Here is a 23,490-nt window from a genome sequence, read left to right on the forward strand (position 1 = left end):
GGAGCCTGAAAGTGGGCTACGGTTTGGCAGTAAGGGCCTTATCTCAGTGTTCGTAATGTCTGTGGTGAGATCAGATGCCAGATTTCTGCAGCTGAGGAGTAAATAAGGGTCAAGGGAATGATGGAGACAAGAACTTCAGAATTCTCTCTTATGGAGTGGGATGACGATGGGATGGAGGTGTTGGCCTGAAATGGAGACAGTATGAAGAGAAGCTTTTTGGGAATAAGGGAGACTTAAGTGAGTTTGGGCCTGAAAAGAGATAGAAGATGCAGTATAGGAGACAGAAAAGAGAGAATATAGATGGAGATTGGGCCCAGAAGAGGGTTTAGCCTAGAAGAGAAGGCCTCCTCTGACAGGGAGATAGAGCTGAATGCCCTGTTGGTGAGTTCAGGAACCCAAGGGACAGCTCTTCCAGTCACAGAGTTTCTCCACTTTCATGTCTTGCTCTTTGGACCAACAGCTAACTTCAGGACATTGGGAGGTATAATGGGCTTAAAGGGCCTTGGACAATCCACCATTATAGGTGCACACCTGGGGAACCTCACTCTGTTCTGTCCTGATGATTCTGGACCCCCCTCATCATCCAAGCCATTATCAGAGCAATGTTTTCATCTATGTTGTTGAATGCCATCTTGCAAGAAAACTGCCCAAAAGTTCTCTGAGGCCTAAAGAGAGTTTGAAGCAAGTTGGCAGGTTTCCATGCTCCTAAGCTTCTTGCCCCAAAGCTGAGAATCAGTTGCTTGTGATTTTCTCTCAGTCTTTGGCTTGGCAGCACCAGTATACCAATATCTCACCTCCTGTGCTTCTCTCTGGACCCCATGCTAGCTAGTCCAGAGTAGTTATCCTATTTGCCCCCACATAGCAGTTAGCTTTAAATCAGATGGGATTTTCCTTCATTTTGTTTTCTTGAATATGAACTATTTTGGTTCTCTGGCTGCTCCTGATATGTGTTGATTTGTAGTGTTTAACTGGTTCAATTGGGGTATCTTCTCTAAAATAAACAAAATTCAGCCCGAGAAATGGTTTCTGAGGATTCAAAATGATAGAAGGACTTTCCAGGGAGGCCAATGAGGGTGACATAGGGGAGGCAAGACCAGAGTCTCAAGTGGACAAGTGAGGGTCTACAGTGACAGCATAGTAAGCCCCTTCCACCAGGCCCTCTCCCATCCCCCACACCCCTACCCCAGCAACTGTAGCCTCAGAGAGCCATACCAGAACAAGTGTGCAGAAGAGGGCAATGGAGGAAATTGACTATGTTTGCATTTAGTTCCACAAACCTGTACTTAGCCAGCTAATGAGGATTCAGAGGGGAGTAGAACATGGTTTCTGCTCAGCGGTGGGGAGAAAACGCAGCAAAGGCTGTGGAAGACAGGGAAGGCTCCTGCTCTATGATAATGCCCATGGGGCTGGTTCAGTGAGTCTAACAAAGCCAGGCAGGTGAATAGAGACAGAGTAGTGGGCTCAATAAGCCAGAGGGAGACTCTGAGACTTCCCTGTGAAAGATCTTGAAGGTTGAAAATTAAGGACATGAGACTCTGGGTCCTCTGAGGTTTGTTTATTTCTGCTGCAGGATCTAGCTTCCAGTTTCATACTTCCAGGTATGGACAAATTATTGAGGGGGACAGGGAGGGTAAGGGAAAGAAGAAGATGAGGAGCCAGCAAACTACATTTTGCTTAACTCTAAGAAGTAGGGTTGGGTTTTAGAGTGTGCATACATAATATCCTTCTTTTTCCCCTCCAAGAGGAAAAATAGGTATAAGAGTCTGACAGATAGAGCTGCAGTGGAGAAATAGTTTTGATGTAAGTCCACAATGGGTTTTCAAAGACCTCACTCCAGAATTAAATGCATCTACCAGGCACAGATAGAACTGGTGGAGAACAGGCCTTAAAGTGATCCCCTAGGCAGGTCTTAGAAGGGACCAAACCACACACACCCACTTCATTCTAAACCCGTGTTTCTCCACCTTATCAGACCCAATGCTCCTTGTAATAAGGATTCTGTAGAGCCCCATTAATATCCTAGAATAAAATTTAGAGAAAACATAAATAAAAATCAGTGAGATACTCTTAATTTGAATAAAAAGAGAATGAAAATAATTTAAAATAAAATAATATGTATCTCAGCAAGTAAGTCCTTGTGCAAACTCCCAAGATAGTAGAATGCTTATGCCTATATGAATGTGACAGACACAAATACACACTGATGTTGGTATGTTATATTGGCAGTACAAAAGCTGTGATTTCCAAAATGTTAAACAACTCTTGGTAAACCTTCAAACAAAATAAAATGTAATATTTCCTCAATTTACACAGAAAATGGCACCCCTGGAAAAAGTCAGTGCATAGTAAAAGTATACAAAAGATTCTTTGTGCTTACATAAAATATGGATTTGGGTTCTAGGCTTCCATGATTATAGGCACAAAAGTCTAATAGTATATTTGAAAGTCACATGAAAATTGTATGGGAAATGAACAGGTGTTTCTTGTTTTGTGCTGTCTTCTGCATTTCAGGATGTCTAGAATGCCTGCTCTCTCTTTGCCCAGTGAGTGCACATTGAGCCTTCTTATTATTAAGGGTGCCAGAAAAACCACCCTGTAGATTTCAGAAAATTACTTCCTGGCTAGCTATTACTTCGAGTAAGGACAGCTGACCTAGACCCAGAAGGAAGGAGGTTACTTCTACCAGAAGGCAGAGAACACTATGTTCCTTCTACATAGAAATACAAGGCAGTGGAAAATGGAGGTTCCCCTGGCATAGCCTCTGACTTCAGAGAACTTAATTACTATCAAAGAGGGAGACAGGTCTGATAAGTTTCTAAAAATGTCAGAACAAGGGGTGTGTAAACCAATGCTGCCTCAACAGGGAATAAGCTGAGTAACTAGGTAGATGCAGAACAGAAGTTTCAGGCAGGAGATAACTGGTGAGATTAAACACCCTCCTTTTCCGAAGTGATTTCTCCAGTGTAGTTAAGGTAATAAAACAATAATTTATTGTATTCTGCCTGTGTGCAGGCATTGAGTGCAGAATACTTTATGTTCATTATTCTATAAGTACTTACAGCAACCCTGTGAGGTAGTTGGGATTATTCCAGTTCTACAGATGAAGAGACTGAGGCACTGAAAGGTAAAGGAATTATCCCCAAATCTCACCATCGAGAAGCAGAGAATTTAAAGCCATGCCCTTTAGACTCCAGACTGCACGGTTCTCCTACTCCTTGGTGTTGTTGATCTTGGAGGAGGCAGTCCCACGTAGTGGCTGAGAGCCAATTGGCTGTATTGGTCAGCCTCTCTGTGTCTCATATTCTCACTGAAAATGGGAACAGTAATAGTGCCTACTTCCTAGGCATGTTGTAAGGATTAATTATAGTTAAGATATATTACCTAGTCGGGTCTCCGATTTATAGTAATCAACCAACAAATAATAGTTTCTATTATTTTCTAATAAATGAGAACCCATAATTTTTTCTTCCTCTTCTCTCCCTGTGTGGCTGCTGAGCTGGGCTTGCACCAGTTTAGATGAGCTGAGGATGCTACTAGAAAAGCAATTTTTTCTGAAATTCATCATCAGTCAATCTAAGGTTCCACCATCCTAACTCACCCAAGCTTAGTTGGGAAGCAGCCGACAAATGTCTTTGCTTTTGGAGAGGTGGGAATTTGTCCCTCCTTTACCAGTTATTCTTGGCTCTATGGCCTAAGGCTCAGATGTCAGTTGTTTTCTGTTTGTGGCCTGGGCAACAGCCCCATTACTGGATAGAGCCTTGTTGGGAACAGGGCTGTGAGGAACGGATAGGAATGGGAGCAACTATGGGTTCTCTAGAGGTCTGTCCCTAGTAAACCCTGGTTTACCAGATGGCCCCAAGCACCACCACAAAGTCCTTCTGGGGCACTGGGTCTGAGGCCTAACTCATTCAGGTTTCAGCATTGACACAGCCCGTGGATGCATCTAGATGGGGAGTGCAAATGGAATGTTCCTTTCTGCTCATGTGTAGGATAGAGAGCAGTGAGGATGCAAGTGGGAAAGTGTCTGAACCCTCTCCTTGATTCTGCAAGAATCTGAAAGTGGGTTTTTTGGGGGAGATTTCAGGAGTTACCATTAGTGGATACTGAAGGCAGACTCTGGTGAGAGTGAAAGCAGGGTCAGCTCTTCCCCGTCTCTCGCATGAGTCTGGAGCAGGGGTCTTGAAAACGAAGCTGTGATTGGCCCCAAACAATCACAGAAAAAGTGTACACCTTTAGTTTAACATGCACTGGATGGGCTGAGCCCTTCACACACAGTATCTCCTTTAAAACTTACAGCCACCCAGAGAAGTAGTTTGTTCATTTTTGTTTATATTTTTTGTGGTTTAGCAATATAAATTCATTATGTTATAGTTCTGGAGTCAGACTGGGGTAAAAATCAAAGTAACTGCAGGGCTACATTCCGTCTGGAAGCTTTACGAGAGTCCATTTCCTTGCCTACCTCTATGACCTCTGTTGTCACTGCTTTCTGACAACAGCCAGAAAAAACCTACCTTTAAAGACTCATGTGATTAGATTGGGCCCACCTGGATAATTTAGAGTAATCCTTCCATCTCAATGTCCTTAACCTTAGTCATATCTCTTTTGTCATTTAAGGGAACATATTCGCAGGATCCAGGGATTACAAAATGGTTATCTTTGGAAGCCAGTTATTCAAGCAGGAGCTTTTATAATCCTCATTTTATAGAAGAGGAAACTGAGGCTGGAAAAAGTCAAGGGACTTGCTTAGAGCCAAGACGCAAACCAAGGATGATGGGATGTGGCAAGCACTTTACATAAAGTTATGTCTTATTTGATATTACTTAATCCTTTCAACAGCCCAGTGAGGTAAGCATTATTAGTCCCATTATATAGCTGGGGAAACTATAGCTCAGAGAAGTTAAGTAACTTACTCAAGGTGGAGCTCAGATATACAACAGGCCTGTCTGACTACACTGTACCAGGCTACTTTTGAGAGAGAGAGCATGCTCCTGCAAATGAGACCAGACCTAAAGTTACCCAGAGCTCACATTTGATATTTGCATGGTACTTTTCCACATTTCCAGGGCCTTCTTACCCATACTGACTCCTGCAGAGCTCTCACAGCTGTAGCTTGCCAGCTGGAATGGCAGAGATAGTATCTGCAGGCTCAGGGAAGGTTGCCAGGTAAAGGGTGGGGTAAAGAAAGGTTCCCACCCAGAGGGTTCCCCTGGCCCCGCAAAAAACACCTCTTTGGGCCTGTGCGTGAGAAGGGTGCAAGGAGGAGAGGAGTGTTTGCCTGTGTGTATGCCTGTAGGGCAGGGGGTGGGACCTGGCTTTCTCCCTGTCCCCCCACCCTTTCCAATTAAAGGGTTGTTAAGGCAACTCTAGGAACCAGGAGATTCTAATTCTCCCAGAATCACAGCTACCGTGGAAAATAAACTTTTTCACCTCAAAAAAGTTTGGCCTAGGAGTGGCTTTGGAGGCTGCTCTCAGGGCTCAGGAGCTGTTTCTGTGTACCTGTTCTGTTCCCTACCAGGTCACTTCCCATTTCATGTCTGGCTCTGCTTGACAACCTACAGAGGACTTCATTAAGCTAATAGGTTTTTCTTTCACAATAACTGCGTAAAACAGGTTTTATTATTCTTGTTTGACAAATAAAGGAACTGAGGCTCATATGGTAAAGAAACTTGCAGTTAAGTGGCAGGTCTGGGATTTATTCAATTTACCTTTATTCGGTGTCTACTTGATAATAGGCACTATGTTCAGGGCTGGTCTGTTGTCTCCGAATCCAGTTTATTCTACTAATTTATTAAGCTACCCTCAGCACCTTCATAAGCCTCTGAACCTCTGCTGCTTGTGTCTAGATCAAGTGTAAAGATGTCCGTCTCTCCTGCGTGGCCACTAAAATCCTCTTGGGTCCCTAACCTTGAGGATCCTTGGTTCGCATCCTGTTTTGCTTCTTTCTTGGCAGCCCCTCCCCTGCATTGGTGTCTTCTAATATTTTCTCCACAGATTTCATTGGCATGGACTGCTACAGGGTATCCCTGGTTTTATGCTTACAGATGATAGTATAGTAGTCAGAGGTCCAGCTCTGGCATCACACAGACCTGGATTTGAATTTTGGCTCCACCAACAGGAGATGTGTAACCTCATCACTCACTCTCTCCAAGCCTCAGTTTTTGCCTCTATAAAATGGGGAGAAATAATAGCATCAATCTTATAGTGTTGTTAGGAGGGGGATTAAGTGAGATCTTGAATATAAAGTGTCTGGAACATAGTAAGCACTCAATCAATGTAAGTTATTGTTGTTATTGCGACATTATTAGTTCTAGCTGCCCCATTTCATTTCAGCCTGGCTCCGGTTGGCCTTTTCTTCTTAGCTCTGCCCCTGGAAGGCTCTGGAGGCTTTTCTTCAAATGGCCATCTGCTCAGGTTCTCCCAATTGCTTGTCTTTCCTCCTCTGAGTGTTCTTACGTGTGCCCTTTCACCTGACTCAGCCCATTACTAGACCAATAATTAGAAAAATGTGCCAAACTTGATCTGTGCCAGGTAAATACAGGCATGCCTCACTATAATGGTTCCTGAAATATTGTACATAAGTCAAAGTTTTATAAACTATATTATTTTTCTTTGCCAATAAAGCCACTATTTAAAGAATTATTAGACTGAATCTTTTCAGAAAACAAAAAATGCCCTTCTGTAGTCAGAGCCAAATATCATCTACAGGGTTTGCTTAAAGTAAGTTATATATTAATTTTTCTTTTCCCTATGATGACATCTTCTCAAAAAAAGTGTGTCATCCTAACAAGGACATTTTAAACTTTACCCCATCACTGTGGGTGGGCTCAACTGAGAGGTTGGAAGTGGGTTATCTAGGCCACTTGTGTAACTGGTAAACTGAGGCCTGGAAAGACTTGAACACCCAGTCATTGAGGGTAAGCATTGATTCTTGCAGAAGCCAGTGGTGGAGTATTTCTGTGCCCCTAGCTCTGGGTTGGGATGAGGAGCTATTAAGCTGCTAGAGCAAGAGCCACCAGGCCAGAAAGGGTTAACACCACTCTGTCTGGAGTGGGAAGCAGTTGCCCAAGGACAAGGAGTCCCTTCCTCTCTAATGTGAACCAGAACCAGCTTCCTTTCTGAAGATTTGGTACTTCCCTTTACACCAAGCCTGGTAGCACAGAGGGCAGCTTCCTGGCTAGTGGGGCACTCGCAAGAGCCTGGGCTTGCCCAGGGGCCTAGGAGGGCTGGACACTTTTCTGGCATAAAGCAAGGTGGGGTGTGGCAAGACCTGAGATTCTGGACTTTGCCAAGGACCTGGGAACTCAGCAAGGGCCCAGTGTTCTTATGGTGGGCTTCTCCATTCTGCTTGGACAGGCCTCTCAGGTAACAGGATTTGGGGAGTCCAACTTCACAAGAGGCCTCCGGATCCCCTTTTTCCTTGGTTGAGTTTGAAAAGACAAATGAGAGCTTGACAGGAAGATGGTCAGTAAGAGTAGGGGTAGATACTGGTTCCAGGGTTCATTCAAAACAGAATCAAGATGCCTATCTATTCTTCTGTTCCTCCTCACCTTCGGGATACCTCCATCATTTCAAAGAGGGATACCTCCATCATTTCAAAGAGGGATACCTCCATCATTTCAAAGAGGGATACCTCCATCATTTCAAAGAGGGATACCTCCATCATTTCAAAGAGGGATACCTCCATCATTTCAAAGAGGGATACCTCCATCATTTCAAAGAGGGAGGTATCCCGAAGGTGAGGAGGAACAGAAGAATAGATAGGCATCTTGATTCTGTTTTGAATGAACCCTGGAACCAGTATCTACCCCTACTCTTACTGACCATCTTCCTGTCAAGCTCTCATTTGTCTTTTCAAACTCAACTCCAATGTCTTGTTCTCCAGGTAGCCCTCTGGGACCATCCCTTCCATCTTCTTTATCTTAATAGGCTTCTGCTATGTGTATCTCCCACACCTCCCACCAGACAGTGAAATATTGGAGGAGAGAATCTATTTTATTGTTATAGTGCAGCACTGCCTGACACAGAGTAAACATTCAATAAGTGTTTTTTTTAACAAATAGATTGATGGATAGTTGAAATGAACTTGTCTGCCTACCCATCCCTTCATCCTAGGTGCCACGAACTCCTATCTCTCTGCTTTGCAGGGCCTTCTGCTCTTCATGCTGCTCTTCATGCTGCTCTGCTCCCTGTTGTCTTTCTCTCAGCCAGTGATCCACACTCAGATGATCTATCCCTTGAACTCATAAGGGCTCCACAGATCTCTGCTGTCTGACAGAAAGGCTATCTTCTTCCTCCCTTCTATCCTGTGTGTTAATATACTTATTTATTTATAATATAATGTCTTATGGCTAGGTTTTCACAGTCTGCAGTGACATTTTAAAAGACAAAAAAACATAGCAAATTTTTATAAAGCTAAATATATCCAATTTCTACAATTGAAGATTTTACATTTTTTTTAATGTTAAAATAGTAATTGTATGTAATGAACGATAATCTGAGTAGATGATATTCATTACTTACTATTCTTGTTTGGGAAAACAAAACAACCCACTCTGAACTCTCAAAAAAAAAAAAAAGATTTACTTCTCAAGAACCTCAAAAGCCTAGACTCAGTGATTCCAGCCTGATCTATTTCCTGGTGTATATATTCTATCACTGACATCCCTGTCAGATGGCACCTGGCCCCAGTCTCTGCCAAAGCTCTCCCATAAATTTCAGATGCACTACTCAGAATGCAGCCTACTCCAGGATTGAGTGGGTTGCAATATTAGGCCATTCTTCTATTAGACCCCTGATTGACTTCCTTGTGGTGGTCACTGCCTGTCCAGGACTTGAGTCCATCCCCTTTACATGACAGTCCTTCAATATTTGGGGAAAACTATCACTCTAAAATCTTTCCCTTTCTATGTAAATATCCAGAGTTTCCTAAATGATAGCCTTACTTAAAGTAAGTATACATATAATACATGAATACTTTTTTGTTGTAAAAAATTCACTTAGACTTTTGGTCTCTTTTCAGTCTCAGCACTCTCCCCAGGGGTAATTCCTGTTATCAGTGTGGTATATTTCTAAAAGACTTTTCTCTCTGCATTTACATGGAAATGGGTACAAATGAAAGTGTATAAATGTTTGTGGAGTTTATAAAATGCATATATGTATGTGTATATATTTATAAATTATACTGTATGCAACTTTTTTGCAACTTTTTAAATTTACAAATAAAATATATAGATTATTTCATAGCAGTATATATAGAGTCATATGATCTTTGTTAATGACTATATAATATTCTCCTGTTTTAATGTAATTTTACTTTTCCATTCTCCTATTGCTGGACATTAGGTTGCTTCAAAAATTTTTAATACTATGATGAACTCCTTAAACTTATTTGTGCCTTGATGCCTTTGTATGAATGTTTCAGTCTGTCAGCCACACTCTTTAATATCCACAAGTATACAATATTCATTACTCAGATGACATTTAGATATGTCAGAGCATAGTGGGACCATTCATTCATTCAACAAAATTTTATTGAGTGGGCACTATATCTTTTTTGTGCCCTGATTCCAGTTATTCCAGGAACAGATAAGACAGCAATAAGCCTGTCCTCATGAAACTTCCAAAGTCAAGTAGAGAAATCTCCCTTAATACTCTACTTCTGTTACTACAGCCTATCCTACAGATTGTTTTAGAGATAATTATATCATACTGTCAGCTTGTATGCTCTTCAAGTCAGTTAACACCCCTCGAATATAAACCATTGCCTCAACTTGTACAGTTAATTTTCATATTTTAAGTAAAGGAATTTTATATCTGTACTTATGTTCTATCTTATTTCTTCCTTTTATATTTTCAAGCTTTTTTAAAAAAAATCTTGATCTCTTTGTGCAAGATACTAGCTAACCCTGCTCCTCATAGAGAAATTTAATAAATATGTATGCTTTATCTTTACCCAAGTTACTGATAACATTCTTAGCAAGACTAAGCAGAGTCCTATGGCACACCATTGGAGATGTCCCTCCTGGGTGACAGTGACCCATTGTTAATTAACCCTATCTCAGCCCATATGACCCCATCTTGACCTCTGGGGACAATATGCATACAATCATACATGCACACACAATAATTATAGCATTCACTTGATCTTTATTTCTAGAAACCCTGTATAAAAGGAAGTGAGTCTTATTTGGCATGATGGTGGAGGTGGAAAGGAGATTGATTCTGGATCGAGTCAGACCCAGTTTCAAATTCTAGCTCTGCCACTTCCTAGCTGTCTGGCCTTTGGGAAATCCTTTGACTTTTCTTAGACCCAGTTGAATATATTTATGCATTAATTCCCCGTATATTTAATAAGCATTTATTAAGTGATAGGCATTATGCTGTGTGCTGGGCAGGCCGTAGTAAGCAAGATAGGTCTCCCAGGTACTAAATGTGCAGAACCATTATCTTCATATTGTTTTGGTGACAATAAAAGGAAACCCCTTTGTGTAATAGGTTTTACAGACATTTAGCGGGTAAGAATACATTCTCTTTTATAAGTAAGGAAGGGGGTATATCTTTAGACGGTACCTTGAAAAAAAAATAAAAAAGCAATTTAGGGCTATAGCCAACAGAGGCCAAACACTTCGGTATCCCCAAGGGCATGATTGCTTGTAAAAGAAGTTCACAGTTATGACTTCAGTCATTGACTAAATTATCTTTCAGGTACTCTTTAAGGGAAAGTAGGAATATATATAATACTTTTTAGCAAGATCTCTTTTCAAAATAAAATCAATAAATATATATCCAAAATTATAACAAAGGCTTTGGAGCTACAAGGGAGAGATTTCCATGCCTTTGAAAATCCACTTGTTTGGGAAGCCTTCCTCAGAAAAATCCTAGGAATTTGAAAGATGCGTTGAATTTTAAAGCACATGATTTAATGTTCAAATCATAGCTCTCCTGCTAGCAAGCCTCGTACCTTGAATAAATCTTTTATCTTTTATGAATCTTGTTTTCCTCCACTGTAAAATGGGAATAATATTATCTGCCTTTTCAGTCTCATGGGAATATTCCAAAAATCAACCAAAATGACATGTTCGAGTGTATGTTGTAAACTGTAGAACATCATGAAAATAAGTGAGGTCTGCAGACCACTTTCCAGGTGTTACTTACTGAAAGACAATGACTCAAGATGCAGTGAAAGAATGAGATGGATTCCCAGTTATTGCTTCAAAAATTTGCACACACACATTTATATATACAAATTATACATATCTGCATAAATGCATGTTTATTAATTTAGATAATGTGTCCCAAACTTCTCAAGACTTTCACTGGGCAAAAGAAAAACTCTACAGCACCTTGTAAACTTAAAAGTTCTATACATATATGTGAAATTTTGAGTGCCTACTATTTTTAATCCTAATTCTTTCTAACTTAAAATTTATACTTAGCTTTTAAGAATTGAACATTGCAGAAATATGTGATTTACAAAGTGAATATCTTCTAGAACTCCAAATGCCTTCTACTCCATCCATTTTTAGCAGCTTGGTTTGACTATGGTCTTTCAGATTTTTTTTCTGTGTTCTTTTAGTCCTGCAGGCATTAACCAGAGAATTCCTGAAATAAACAGTCTTTTTTATAAAGGATAAACCATTAGGGGTAGAAATACATTTTCTATCTTAAAAACTCTTCATCTGACTCCTTCACTTTATTCTTACTACTTTGGCCTTAGGTGTGTCCTTATCAGTTCTTACCTAGACTATTACAATAAACAGCTTTTTAAGTAGTTGCCTTGTTTAGAGTTGTACCCTCTTTAAATTCATATTACACACAGCTGTTAGCATAATTAAACTAAACAAAAATCTTACCATGTCACTCCCCTTTACTCTAGTTACACTTTGCCCCCAAAGCCTAGTCTAAACTCCTTTGCAAGACATATAAGGCTTCTGTCGTCAAGCCCTGGCTGCTCGCCCAGGGCTTGAGAGCCAACCCCATGCCTCAGCAGTACTGAACTGCTTGTTGCTCCTGGACATGAAGCACTGCTTTGCCCCCTGTGACTTTGAACAAGCTGCTTACACTTCCTGGCATGCCTTTCTTTGCCTTCTACTGGGATGCTGTGAGGCTTTCCTTATCTCATTCACCTTTCTATCTATCCTCTGTCTTGACAAAGCAAATCACAACCTTTCCATGCTACTACTGTACATACTTCTGATTGCTATATGTGTTGCACTGTAGATGATTACTTTTTCACTTACCATTCCTGATTAATCTGGAAGGTCCTTAGTTCCTCTTGGTATATAACAAGTACATATGAAATGTTTGTTGAACTAAACTAAACTGGGAAGGGAACCTTTTTGGAGGAAACCTATATTTAAAGCATAATACATGGAAGGCTGTCTAACCCACTGCTGTTAGAGCAGACCTGGTTTCAAAGGACCATAAGAAGTGCCTCACTTTGGAATGCCACAAGAATACAAGAGACAAGGACCTCAGCCTTACTAGAAGATTATTATCAAAGATAAAAATTACCAGAGAAAACTGTTTACTTGCATTTATAGCCAAAGCTCAGACTTTTAGGGCACAAGCAGTCATCCAGGAAATGCTAAAGAGAATCCTATTCAGATTTGTTGCAAACTTGACTTTCAATAACGATGTAGGCCCCACATTTGTGTGAAAGTCCCAGGCTACACTTGTTGGAATGTTTACATCAAATATGCCCCACATATGAAAATGATATGGTGCACATAGGAGAAATGTGTCAATAAGCACATTTCTGAGTGGGAAATTATGGGTGGGAGCCCAGTGGGACTGCCTCACAAAGTGGTATAGGCAGAAGAGGGGAGAGTCTGAAGGTCAAAGACCCAAGTAGAAAGTCAGACTCTGCTTCTCCTGGCTGTGTGACAGTGGATGTGTTACTTAAATTCTCCTTCTCTCACTGAATTATCATGAAGAAAAAATGACTATACATTGAAAGTGGTTTTTAATCTCTAAAGTGCTAAAAAAGATATTACTTTCTCTATTGATGCTCTTAAAACTTATCTGTGTAATGCTTCACAACCACAAGTTGGTGCTGTGTGTGTGTGTGTGTGTGTGTGTGTGTGTGTGTGTGTGTCCAGGATGAACAGGACATCTGCCCTTCCCTTCATTAATTTCCTTTTAAATTTTTCATTAATAAAATATATATTGAGACAGATTTTATGGTATGAATGAGCCTTCTTCTCTTTCCCATTCCCACATAACTTCCTCATAATAAGGGAGGGAAAGAACAAATATCAAGCCCCTGGAGTTAATGCTTACATGTGAGAGTCAAGGAAATACACAGGGCTGGTTCCCAGGGCAGGTACATTATGTTATCGTATCAAGTAGACGTGTGTTTCATCTGTATCTAAACCTTATCCTGTGTAGTAATTGAGAACTCCAAGTGGGGACTTTTCTTTCAACTGAGATTAAATCTCATTAGAGCAATGAAATTAGAGTTACAACTGAGTTATTACAGGGACCCAAGTAAGTAACATCAGAATGATGGAAATAGAATGTAGAGCCAGGCCACAGCTCAATGGAATGGACTGAATACTGAGTAGTAAGTTAGAAGACCTGTCCTAATCAGCCCTGGCTTGTTCTTTAGACCTTGCTTGGCTGCACTTCTGGTTGTGTTGTTCTCAGCAAGTTATTTACCCTCTCTGGTCATCAGGAGTCATAGCTGTAAAATTAACAATTTGAACCAGGTGACACCTACATTTCCTTCTAGTTCTAATGGAGAAGGAAGGGAATCAACACTTGTTGAATGTCTGCCATGCACCTGGCATAATATATACTAAGCTACCTTGAGGACTCTAGGATTCTATGATTCCATCGAATGCAGTGAGAGATTTATGTAGAACTATGTACAACTAGTTACATAGAACTATGTAACTTAAAGCAAATCTAACATCTCCAAGCCTCATTTTTTTCATATGTAAAATGGGTCAAGTGATACAATTAGCCTACTTACATGTTCACAAGTCTACTCCCACTCCTTCTTTTATACATTAGAAATTTCTCTAGTAGAATTCTTCTAGTCTGTTTCCCTCCTAGTGTGGAGGAATAATCTACAGAAATTAGTAAAGTAACTTAATATTAGATCATACAGCTAGTTAGAAGCAGGGATGGAACCCAAAATCAGGTCTTCTGGTTGATTCTCAGCTTTGTGCTTGTTTCCTGGGTGTCTTTTTTTTTTTTTTTTAATCATCCTCTGCCCTGAAAAGGACAGCAAAGTCCTTCAATGGTAGGCAGCCCAGGTGTATGCATAAGAACCAAATGTGATGACAAACTGCATTCACACTCCAGATACTTCCCAAGAATAGCTACTGGGCTCAGAAACAGTTTTCAGAGTTTGTTTCACAGACCATGCTCAGCAGTTATATGTGGTACTCCTCCATAGACAGTAGTAGCTTCTGCTCTTGTTTACTAAGTGGGCTACCAGGAGAATCAGAAGACTCTGATTCAAAGGAGATTGGAAAAAAAGAGAACTCCCATTAATCTAGCACCCAATTGTGAGAAATGCTGCTGGAATTTCAGGACGACTATAATGCAATGTAGTGGTTAAAGTTGTTCAAGTCCTGCGCACCATGAAATATTTGTGAGGATGAATTCTTAATCAGGGCACAACCTTTTCCCCAGAGTTTCTAAACTTGAATTCATGGACTTATATCACAATGGGGGAAGAAAACTTTTATGGGCTTAGAATAATGGTTTTTTTCACACATGTGTTAGCACTAGCTATGCTAGGTCCTAAGACCTGAAGCCAAAGCATTAAATAACATGACTGATAAGCTTGTTGCAATTGCAGAGGAGGTACAAGCAAGAAAAACAAGGATGCCTTTTTGGAAATTTTTTTTTCAGGAAGTAGCAACTCCAAGTGGCCCCACCCTCCTAATGAGCCATTAGTTTATTAAAGGGCCCCATGTCTCCTGTCTTCTAACACTCCTTTGTCTAAAAGTTTGGCAGTGTCATGGAGAAGATCCCAGTGTCATGGGCAAAGATGTGTCTAAGCTGATCTGCCACAAGTCTGACTAGAGACCAGGGACTAGATGAAGCCATCTCCCCAAGCACTACTAGAGGCATCTAAAGAGGCAGGAACCTTAGTCACAGGGAACAGCCAAGAGCTACAGAGAGAGGAGAGTCCCCCAAATGAAAATACAGCCAACATCTCTTGGGGGATTCTCAGCCTTATTCACCTGAGATGAGTTTCCTGCCTCCCTATTCCACCACTTGCAATATATTTTTTAGGATATTTTCATGAGCAACATGTTTGCTCATCAGTAACAAAACAGAAACTCTTCCTCACTGCTAGGCAGAAATGTAGTAGGGGGAAAGAAAGAAAAAAAAAAAAACCTTGCCTGTAATTGAAGGCAGGTTGAGAGATGTTCACACTTTGAAATCCTCCTTCTTGTGAAATGTTTATGAAACATTTTCCACAAACGAGTTATGCAACTGGGACAACAGCTTTGATCATTTTCATCACCAGTGATATATTCATTAGTGTTGGGCTGTTTTCCCCCCAGAGAGGGCCATATGAAAATGTCATAGGAAGGGGGCTAAGGATGAGCACCATAGTGCCCCCATACCCCATTGCATGACCCAAAAACAGATGTTTAATAAGGAGGTCCAAGTGTATGTCTGGGCCAGAACACTGTCTTCGCTATCACCATCTATCCTCACTTCTATCTCTGAGATGTATGTGGTATTGTTTTGCAGAAAGAGTGCCACAGGAGTATCAGAGGACCATTCTTTGTTAGTTTTGCCAATGTTTTGTTATGTAACTTTTTACCCATTTGCGAAGCTCTCTGAGCCTCTGTGAGATGGGAAGGTAAACACTTGTCCCCACACCTCCTTGCTGGAAGATGAAGCCAAGTAAGAGATTAAGAGGCTTCCAGCTCCTCAGAAGGGGCTCTCTCCTTCCAGAATGAGGCTACTGCCTTCTAGAGCAGGTGATGTCAGGGAGTTCATTGGAATTAAAAAAGATAATCACCCATGATACCTTTTACCTCTCTGGTCACTACCCAAACTCAGTGTAATACCTTTTGCACAGTGCAGTAGGTGGAGGAGATCCTAAGCTAATAAACCTTGTCTGATATATGGACAGGATAATCAATGGCTGTAACAGGGCAGAGCTCTCTCTTGTGGCCCGTGTCCCCAGGGATAGTCCATTCTAAATAGAGTCTGGAGAAATATTTCACTTGCGTGAGAAGAACTGACAAAGGGACCCTGGAGATAATCTTCACAATTCCAGGCAAGCTGTGGGTTTGGTTGAGTTTTCACAAGTACAGGGGAAATTGAGTTTTCATCCAATTTGCCTCCGGTTCTCATATTAAAAGTTAAAGGGATCCAATAGAAATCTATCTCATCTTCCAGATCCACAGCCAACACCCAGTTACCTGGAAAGGCTCCAATCTTTTCCATTGGACAGCTGTAAAAGGGACTTTATTTATTTATTTATTTATTTGGATAGGACTTTATTTCTGAATTTCTTAGTTTCTGAGCCCCTGAAATCTCAGAAAATTGTTGAAGAAATGTGCTAGGGGCAATAAGAGTTGATGATGTATTGTCTTCCCTTTTACTTCAGCTATTCTCTTTCTGAGACCTCCTGACCAAAGTGGAGATTTTAGAACTTGTCTTATAAAAAGATGTCTCCTTTATTGCCTTTCACTTTGGCTTGTTTAGGTTTGTCTTATTTGGGGGTACTGTCAGCAGCACACACTCAATGAGTAATGAATTATGAAAATTGAAAGAGTAAAAAAAGTTAACAAAAACTTAGAATAACACACAAAGTTGTCAGAACGCCACAGACTAATACCCAAAGGAACTTTGTGCTATAAAGCACTTCATTTTCAGAACTAGAAGGTGGGCAGTGCCCCTAAAATGGTTTGAAGGACAATCGATCCAGGAAGTAGATGAAAGGGTGAGTTTTCTTTTATGATGGCTCTGGTTTCTGAAATTAAGTGTTGCAGGAAGACCTGGCACTGATTCTAACAGATAGTGCTCACAGATAGATTGGAGGCAAAGCACATGTTTTCAAGCTCTGTCATAGCTACACCTCCTTATCTCTGCATTGGGCATAATGAGTCTATAAAGGAACTCTGCCACTTGCCTCCCAGTGGGAGCTGGGCCAAACAGCCCGAGGTGGTTCCACCAGCATGGTTTCAGCTCTAGTTTTCCATATTCTCCCTCTGTCCCCCCTTCCTCCATCCTGCCTCACCTATCCTCCTTCTGGGATGAGTGATAAAGAAGGTAGATTTGGGAAGGGGAGGCTGGCCAAAATGGCTTTGCTTAAGAAAAATCTCCTTTCAGAGCAAACTTTAAAGTTGTTGGTGGTAGTTTTAAATAAGTAGTTTATCATCTAATTCTAGTTTTTAAAAACCTGCCAACAAATGTATCCCCATAATTTAGGCTGTGAGAACTCCCATTTCTGAGGGAAGAATTAGGAAAACAGATCTTAGACAGCGATGCCAGGAGTGGATGGGAGGAGCTGAGGAGTACTGGGGGCAGGGATTGGGTTGTGTTGGATATCGTGCATGGGCAGCCATACTTTTTGAATTTTTAGAGAGCCTCACTCTCTGCACCCACTGTGCTACTTACTCTCCCTTCCTCCTTTGTACTTTCAAGGATCCAGAATGGTTTTCTTAGAAGAAAGGAAAAGAGAGGAATGGTTTGTAAAAATTGTCCCAGGAAGAAGCATCCTCTTACCCATTTCTGTGCAACCAGGGCTCCTTGGTACTATTTGGATCTGCTTTATCTAAGAACACTGCAGCAACCTGGACTAACCCAGTCTGCCAAATACAGTATGGAATTGGAAATTCATTTTAGGACTGAAGCAGAAAAAAATCATATACAATCATATAACAGATGGGGAAATCGAGACTCATAGAGGCTGAATGATTGTTCAATGTTACATAGTAAATTAGAGTCAGAGTTAGGACTAGAAACAAAGTCTAGCTCCCTCTTCAATGTTTTCCTTACTGTCGTCCTGGAAACTCTGAAGAGATAGGTTGTATTTATATCTTTTATTCAATTAATGTGAATTTGGATCCTGCTATCTGCAAGGTACCATACTTAGGTCATTAGCTTACTCTGCAGCCTCTGTTGCCACTCCATAGCATCATCCTAACTCTCCAACCAAAAGGAATTATTTTCTCTAGTAATCCAAAGCACCATTTTTTTGACAAAAATTAAGCACAACTATAGGTGTTAGTCTGAAATTTAACTTGGGTTAAATTAATACAGACAGGAGAGATTCCAGGATGTTAATGACATGCCCAGTAGACACCAAGAAAGTGATTTAAGCCAGGATCTCTATGGCCAAGAGTTTCCATCAGAGGGTCTCCCCAATGTCTTTTATAAGGTATGGTCCAGATCCTATTCACTTTCCCATATTCTACGGACTCCCCACAAGCTGCAAGAGAGTAGTTCTCAGGGTAGAAAGGGAGTGCTTCCTGCCCTGCTCTTGAACAAGAGTGGGTGGTTGGTGCTATCATCGAAGAGTGGTAGAGGCTGGAGAAAGTTTGGACACCACCACAGGCCCCTCACACTATAACTGTAGCAGTTATTGTGAGGGAGACATATCCCCACATGTAGGAAGAGAGACAAAAACAGCCACCAAAGCCACAGAGGGCTAGCTGGAAAGTCAGCTTAGCGTGCAGAGGACAGGGAGATGTGAAAAAAAAGGGAGACAGAGGGAAAGCTTTGGGCTTTTGTGGACCAGGAAAATAAAAACCAAAATATGGGGGGATTGATAAAGCGTTGCTAATTTCATACTTTGTGAGGTGGAGAGTTTTTTATATAACATTTAGGATCACCATCATCTCATAAAAAGAATTCTAATATATTTTTCCAAGGGGAAAAAAATCTCAGATTTAAAATAAAATTTTCAAGGCACTATTTTTCTCATTTTCTCATTCTTATTTTTCTCATTTTAATGAGAAAGAGCATAAACTGTATTATGTAGCAGCACAGCTCTTATAATAGTGTTGGGAATGAAGATCTAAGTAGAGTCCCCATCTTGCAGATTGGGACTCTGGGGAGCCACTCACCTTTGTCTGCTACCAGCTGCCCTGGCCTGAAGAGCACACACAGGCAGGAAAATCAAGCTGCAACCCAGTAGACTCTGAGCTAGCTCTTTACTCTCCAGGCTTATCACTTATCTCCTGCTTTGATCTTTTCCAAATTTCCATTTCTGTTGGCCTGAGGGAGCCCAGAACCGACACTTTCCTCCTTGCCTCCACTTACAGATTAAAACCGAGGACCTCAGTGACTCCTTGCAGCAGACCCTCGCACATAGGCCATGCCATCTGAGTCAAGGATCTGCCATGATGTCCGGAAACCAAATGTCTGGGGTAAATGCCAGCCCGTGTCAGGAAGCCCTGACATTCTCAGTGGGCCAGTGAGTTTAATTCAAGCCCTCTGCAAAATGCTTGACCTCTAGACTTGGCACTCGGTGAATCTATATTGTTCTAAAGAATACCCTACAGAGAATGTGAAAAAAGATATTAAAGGCCTGGGGTGGTAATGAGGATACAAAACAATCTTCTTCAAGGTGAAACCTGGCTGGTTATCTGAAAAGGGAGGTCTCTATCTCTCTGAGAGTAAAAGGATGCAATCTTGGCAAAATGACAGACCTAACAGCTATAGGGTTGATGCTTGTCAGCCACATTCAGGGGAACCCTATAATGATAGCTACTATTACAATTATAAAGAAGGTTTCTGTCCCCAGTGGGCCCGCTCCCTCACCCCTAAGATTTTATGTCAAAGCTAAACTGGAACAGAGTGCTGGTCCAGGGGAGAAAGAGGCATCCTGAAACAGTAATCACAAATGTCTGAGAGGATATTCATGTGGTGAGTCCCTTTCTTGGTCTGGATCACCTAGGGAATAAAGAGCCACCCCTTCTCCAGTCATATTTAAGACTATAATGTGCATTCATTCATTTACTTCATTATTCAGCAAGAGTTAACAAGTCCTTTTTATTTGTGCACACAGCTAACCTCAGCCCTGTGATGGCACAAAGCCCTAGAGGTCTAGATCACAGAGGACTCCCAGATCCCTCAAGTATTAGGATCGGTATTTCCATTTCCCAAGCTGGTGGGAAGAACTCAGGGGAAATGGATTTTCTATTCAAGCAAATTTGTTTTATTAAGAACTAATAACTTGCCACTTTCCTCCAGGTAAAGTTCAGGTACAGAAAATGGCCAAGACATAGCTTTTAGCAAAATGAAGTGGTATGAGATTTTTTTAAAAAATTGGATAATTAAGATTACATGTCATTTCTAGGGTAAACATCTGAGAGATGGGTAATACTCAGTAAATGTCCTCAAGGCATTTATAGTTAGCTGGGAGATACAAAGTTAAATAACAAGGCAAGGTTTAAGTGGCAATAGGTTGCAAGGCACTGCTTGGCTGATCTGTAGTAATATCAACATTATTGGAGTAACTACTATGTGCTAGACCTGGGAAACACAGAGGCATAAGGGCAAGGTTCCTGCCTGCACACTCTCAGTTTGGACATGCGTGGGACAGATGGACAGCAGACATATGGAGCTGGCATCCCCAGCTTGTAAACTCTGTGATGTATATATCTCCCCACATGTAGGATATGACTTCCCTCCATCCACTCCAGCAGCTCGTACTGGTTCCTGGCCACCTACAATCTGTATCCCAGTTCCTGCTATCTCAGACTCAGCCTGGGCAGCAAGGTAAGAACCCTGGGGTTTTCTGCATAGGCCGAGTCCAGTAGAGTGCTGCTGCTGCTTACTGAGTGAGGGAGCCCAAATGTGGGATGTGGGCGAGTGGCTTGGCTTTTGGTATTAAGACGAACTTTTTCACATCAAGGCCTAAAGAAGGGATCCTGTCATTGCCATTCCAGGCTGAGTCTCCTTTTCTGTTTGCCCCTCAATTCCCCTCATGAAATCTTCCTCAATTTTATAGCCAGTTGAGATTGAAGGTGCAAAGGCGGCATAGAGCTTGGACGGTACAAGGAAGGAGGTGAGGTGCTCCTTGGGAAATACAATACAGACATGTCCCAATTCCTCAGAAGTCCCCCTGGAAGCTTAACTGTGATTCTATTTGAGTAGAGCAGTAGTGCCACCTAAAGGCTGTAGAGAGGGTTTTCAGGGTTTTGTTTTTGGTTTTTGGTTTTTTTTGGGGGGGGGGGGGGCTGGCTAGAGTAAAGGGGTTAGAATATTTCTAACAATAGCAAACATTTTTTTGAACATGATATGCCAGGAGCTCTGCTGAGTGGTATTTCTGCTTTATTTTTCAAAACAACCTTGTAGGGTAGGTAATCATATTATGCCTCTAGTGACCTACTAGAAAGTTACAGAAAAATCTGTTTGAAACACAAGTCTTTGCCATCCACAGTACTGCCTCTCCCTCTCCTATTTTCAGCAAATGGGTCCAAAACTGATAGAGGAAGTATAAACTCTAGAATCCAAATAAGATAGAACTGTGCCTTTCTTCCTTAGCACCTGCCTAAATTACAGTACCTATTCTTAATTTCCAAGTCATCTTAGAGTATTACTATGATGATGAATGAGAACGTATTTGAAACTTTAAGTATTGATTTTGGCTAAAGTTGGCATAATTCTGGAATAAGAAAGGGAAGAGAACACTTAATTCACTTTCTTTTGGGAAGATAGTGATATAAAATTGGCCCAAGCATATATAACCAATAAGGCCAACATATGATGCAGGGCAAAAAACAAACATAAACAAACAAAACCAGTTTTAAAATTGGAGTCATAAAGATTCATTGGTAAAAGTTACTAACTGTATACCCTTGGGAAACTTACTTTAATCTCTCTGAGATTTTATTTCCTCCTCCATTAAAATGAAAAAAATAGTGAAATTCTACTTCATAAGGTTATTGAGGGTTATTTGAAGTAATGTATGTGAAAGTATTTTGTAGACTTCAAAACACAATGTAAATGTTAAATTATGATTACTACTCAGGCCTCTGGACTCCCAGTTCAGTGTTCCTACCCATTTATTTTAATAAGAAAACATTAAGTCCTGACTTTTTTAGACTGAGAAGCATAAAGGTCAGTATCAGCAGATGCTATACATCAGTGACCCCAAAACAGCTTAAGGACAACAGAGACCCCAAGGTTCTGCTTTATGCTGAGTGGTTGGGGTGACCTACCCCATCATCTGACTTGGTAGTGTGATGGCACCTCCCCACAGTAAGAGTGAGAGGACCTGGCTGTGGCCCATCCTAGAGGGAAGCCACTGTCACAGCCACTAGTCAGGAAGAGCTCTTCGTGGACAGTGTTCCTGGAGAGGGAAGGAAAAAGTGGTCCTCAGACAGTGCAATATACCAACAGATAGAGTTTCCAGAGGCTTAGCTCCTGGTCTTTCCGTCTCTCTTAGACCTTCCTCCCAAGTGCAAAATATCCTGCCAAGAGCCTCTGGCCAATTGTCCACTGTCCTTTGGAGCTGTATAGCCCCATCTACTTGTTCTGATATCCTTGAAGATTTGGCTAGGCCTTTGCAGCTGTCCCAGCTCCTTCTGGAGGCAAAACAGAAATCCTCAGCTTCAGCTTCAATTCTTTTTCCCTCCTGGGTTTCTCCAGCCCTGGTTATTAGTCCCCAGAGCAGATTGTCTTGACCCTCCTCAGCCTTTGCATCATCCCAGGCAGGCAGACAAGCAGAATGACTGGTTTGGGGACTACTGTTTACATCTGTTTATCCCTGTGTCTGATTCGCCTCCACCTGTGTGTGGCAATTCCTGGCAGTGCCCATGGGAGCCTCTCCACAGCACTTGAAGTAGTTGAGGGACCTAATTAGGTAGCAGAGAGTAGAGACAGTTATCACGGTTCCAAAGTTGTGGAGCATGACTTTCAGATGGCCTGGATTTTATCCATTTGTTCCTTTGTCCCTCGCCCTTTAACCAGGTCTGCAGCCAAATCTCCTCCCCTTTCCACAGCAACAAAGCTCTCTCCTCCTCCCACAGACTGGACCTGGCCTGACATCCCAGGTAAACAACTACATTCTTTCTGTTTCTTCTAGGAATGTCTCTGCTGTTGACAGAGTTAAGCTCATTGGTTTCCTCCCCCCGTCCCCCCCCCCACTTTTATAGTGCACTTACCCCACTGAGAAGAGGGAATAGCAGGAGATTAGCCCTGTTGGCACATAGGGAAATTAAAGCCACAGCCAGGGGGAAATGAATAAGAACCCAGTGATCTCAGTTCCTGGGCTATCCTGCTGTATAAGTCAGGCACTCTATTCTAGCTCTGATCAGGATCTAGCACCACTCATCTCAGAACCAGAGGTCAGCTCACTTTTCAGGGATGCCAAGGTGACTGCCACCTCTGCCTGGGTATTCCCAAGCTCCCCAGGAAAGACCAGAGTCTCATAGCCCTGATGTCCAGAAAGTAAAAAGCCAGTGGTTCTCACTTCTGGGTATCACTTAAAACCTGCTCTTCTAGATTGCCTCCTGAAGTAGGCACATTGTGTGGACTGAGGTCTGCAAGAGGGGC

At 41.6% G+C, this 23,490-nt stretch overlaps 1 protein-coding gene across 1 annotated transcript in view; it reads left to right on the forward strand.

Annotated features, from left to right (window-relative positions):
* POU2F3 (POU class 2 homeobox 3) overlaps positions 1–23,490 on the forward strand; it is an 84,494-nt gene that overhangs the window by 47,465 nt on the left and 13,539 nt on the right. Inside the window, exons 7-9 of the mRNA XM_036221107.1 lie at positions 19,251–19,355; positions 20,607–20,709; positions 22,906–22,988. Coding sequence (XP_036077000.1) covers positions 19,251–19,355; positions 20,607–20,709; positions 22,906–22,988 — 291 coding nt within the window. The remainder of the gene's footprint in view (positions 1–19,250; positions 19,356–20,606; positions 20,710–22,905; positions 22,989–23,490) is intronic.

Source organism: Rousettus aegyptiacus, unplaced genomic scaffold (genome assembly GCF_014176215.1).
Source record: "Rousettus aegyptiacus isolate mRouAeg1 unplaced genomic scaffold, mRouAeg1.p scaffold_m13_p_5, whole genome shotgun sequence".
Classification (NCBI taxonomy): domain Eukaryota; kingdom Metazoa; phylum Chordata; class Mammalia; order Chiroptera; family Pteropodidae; genus Rousettus; species Rousettus aegyptiacus.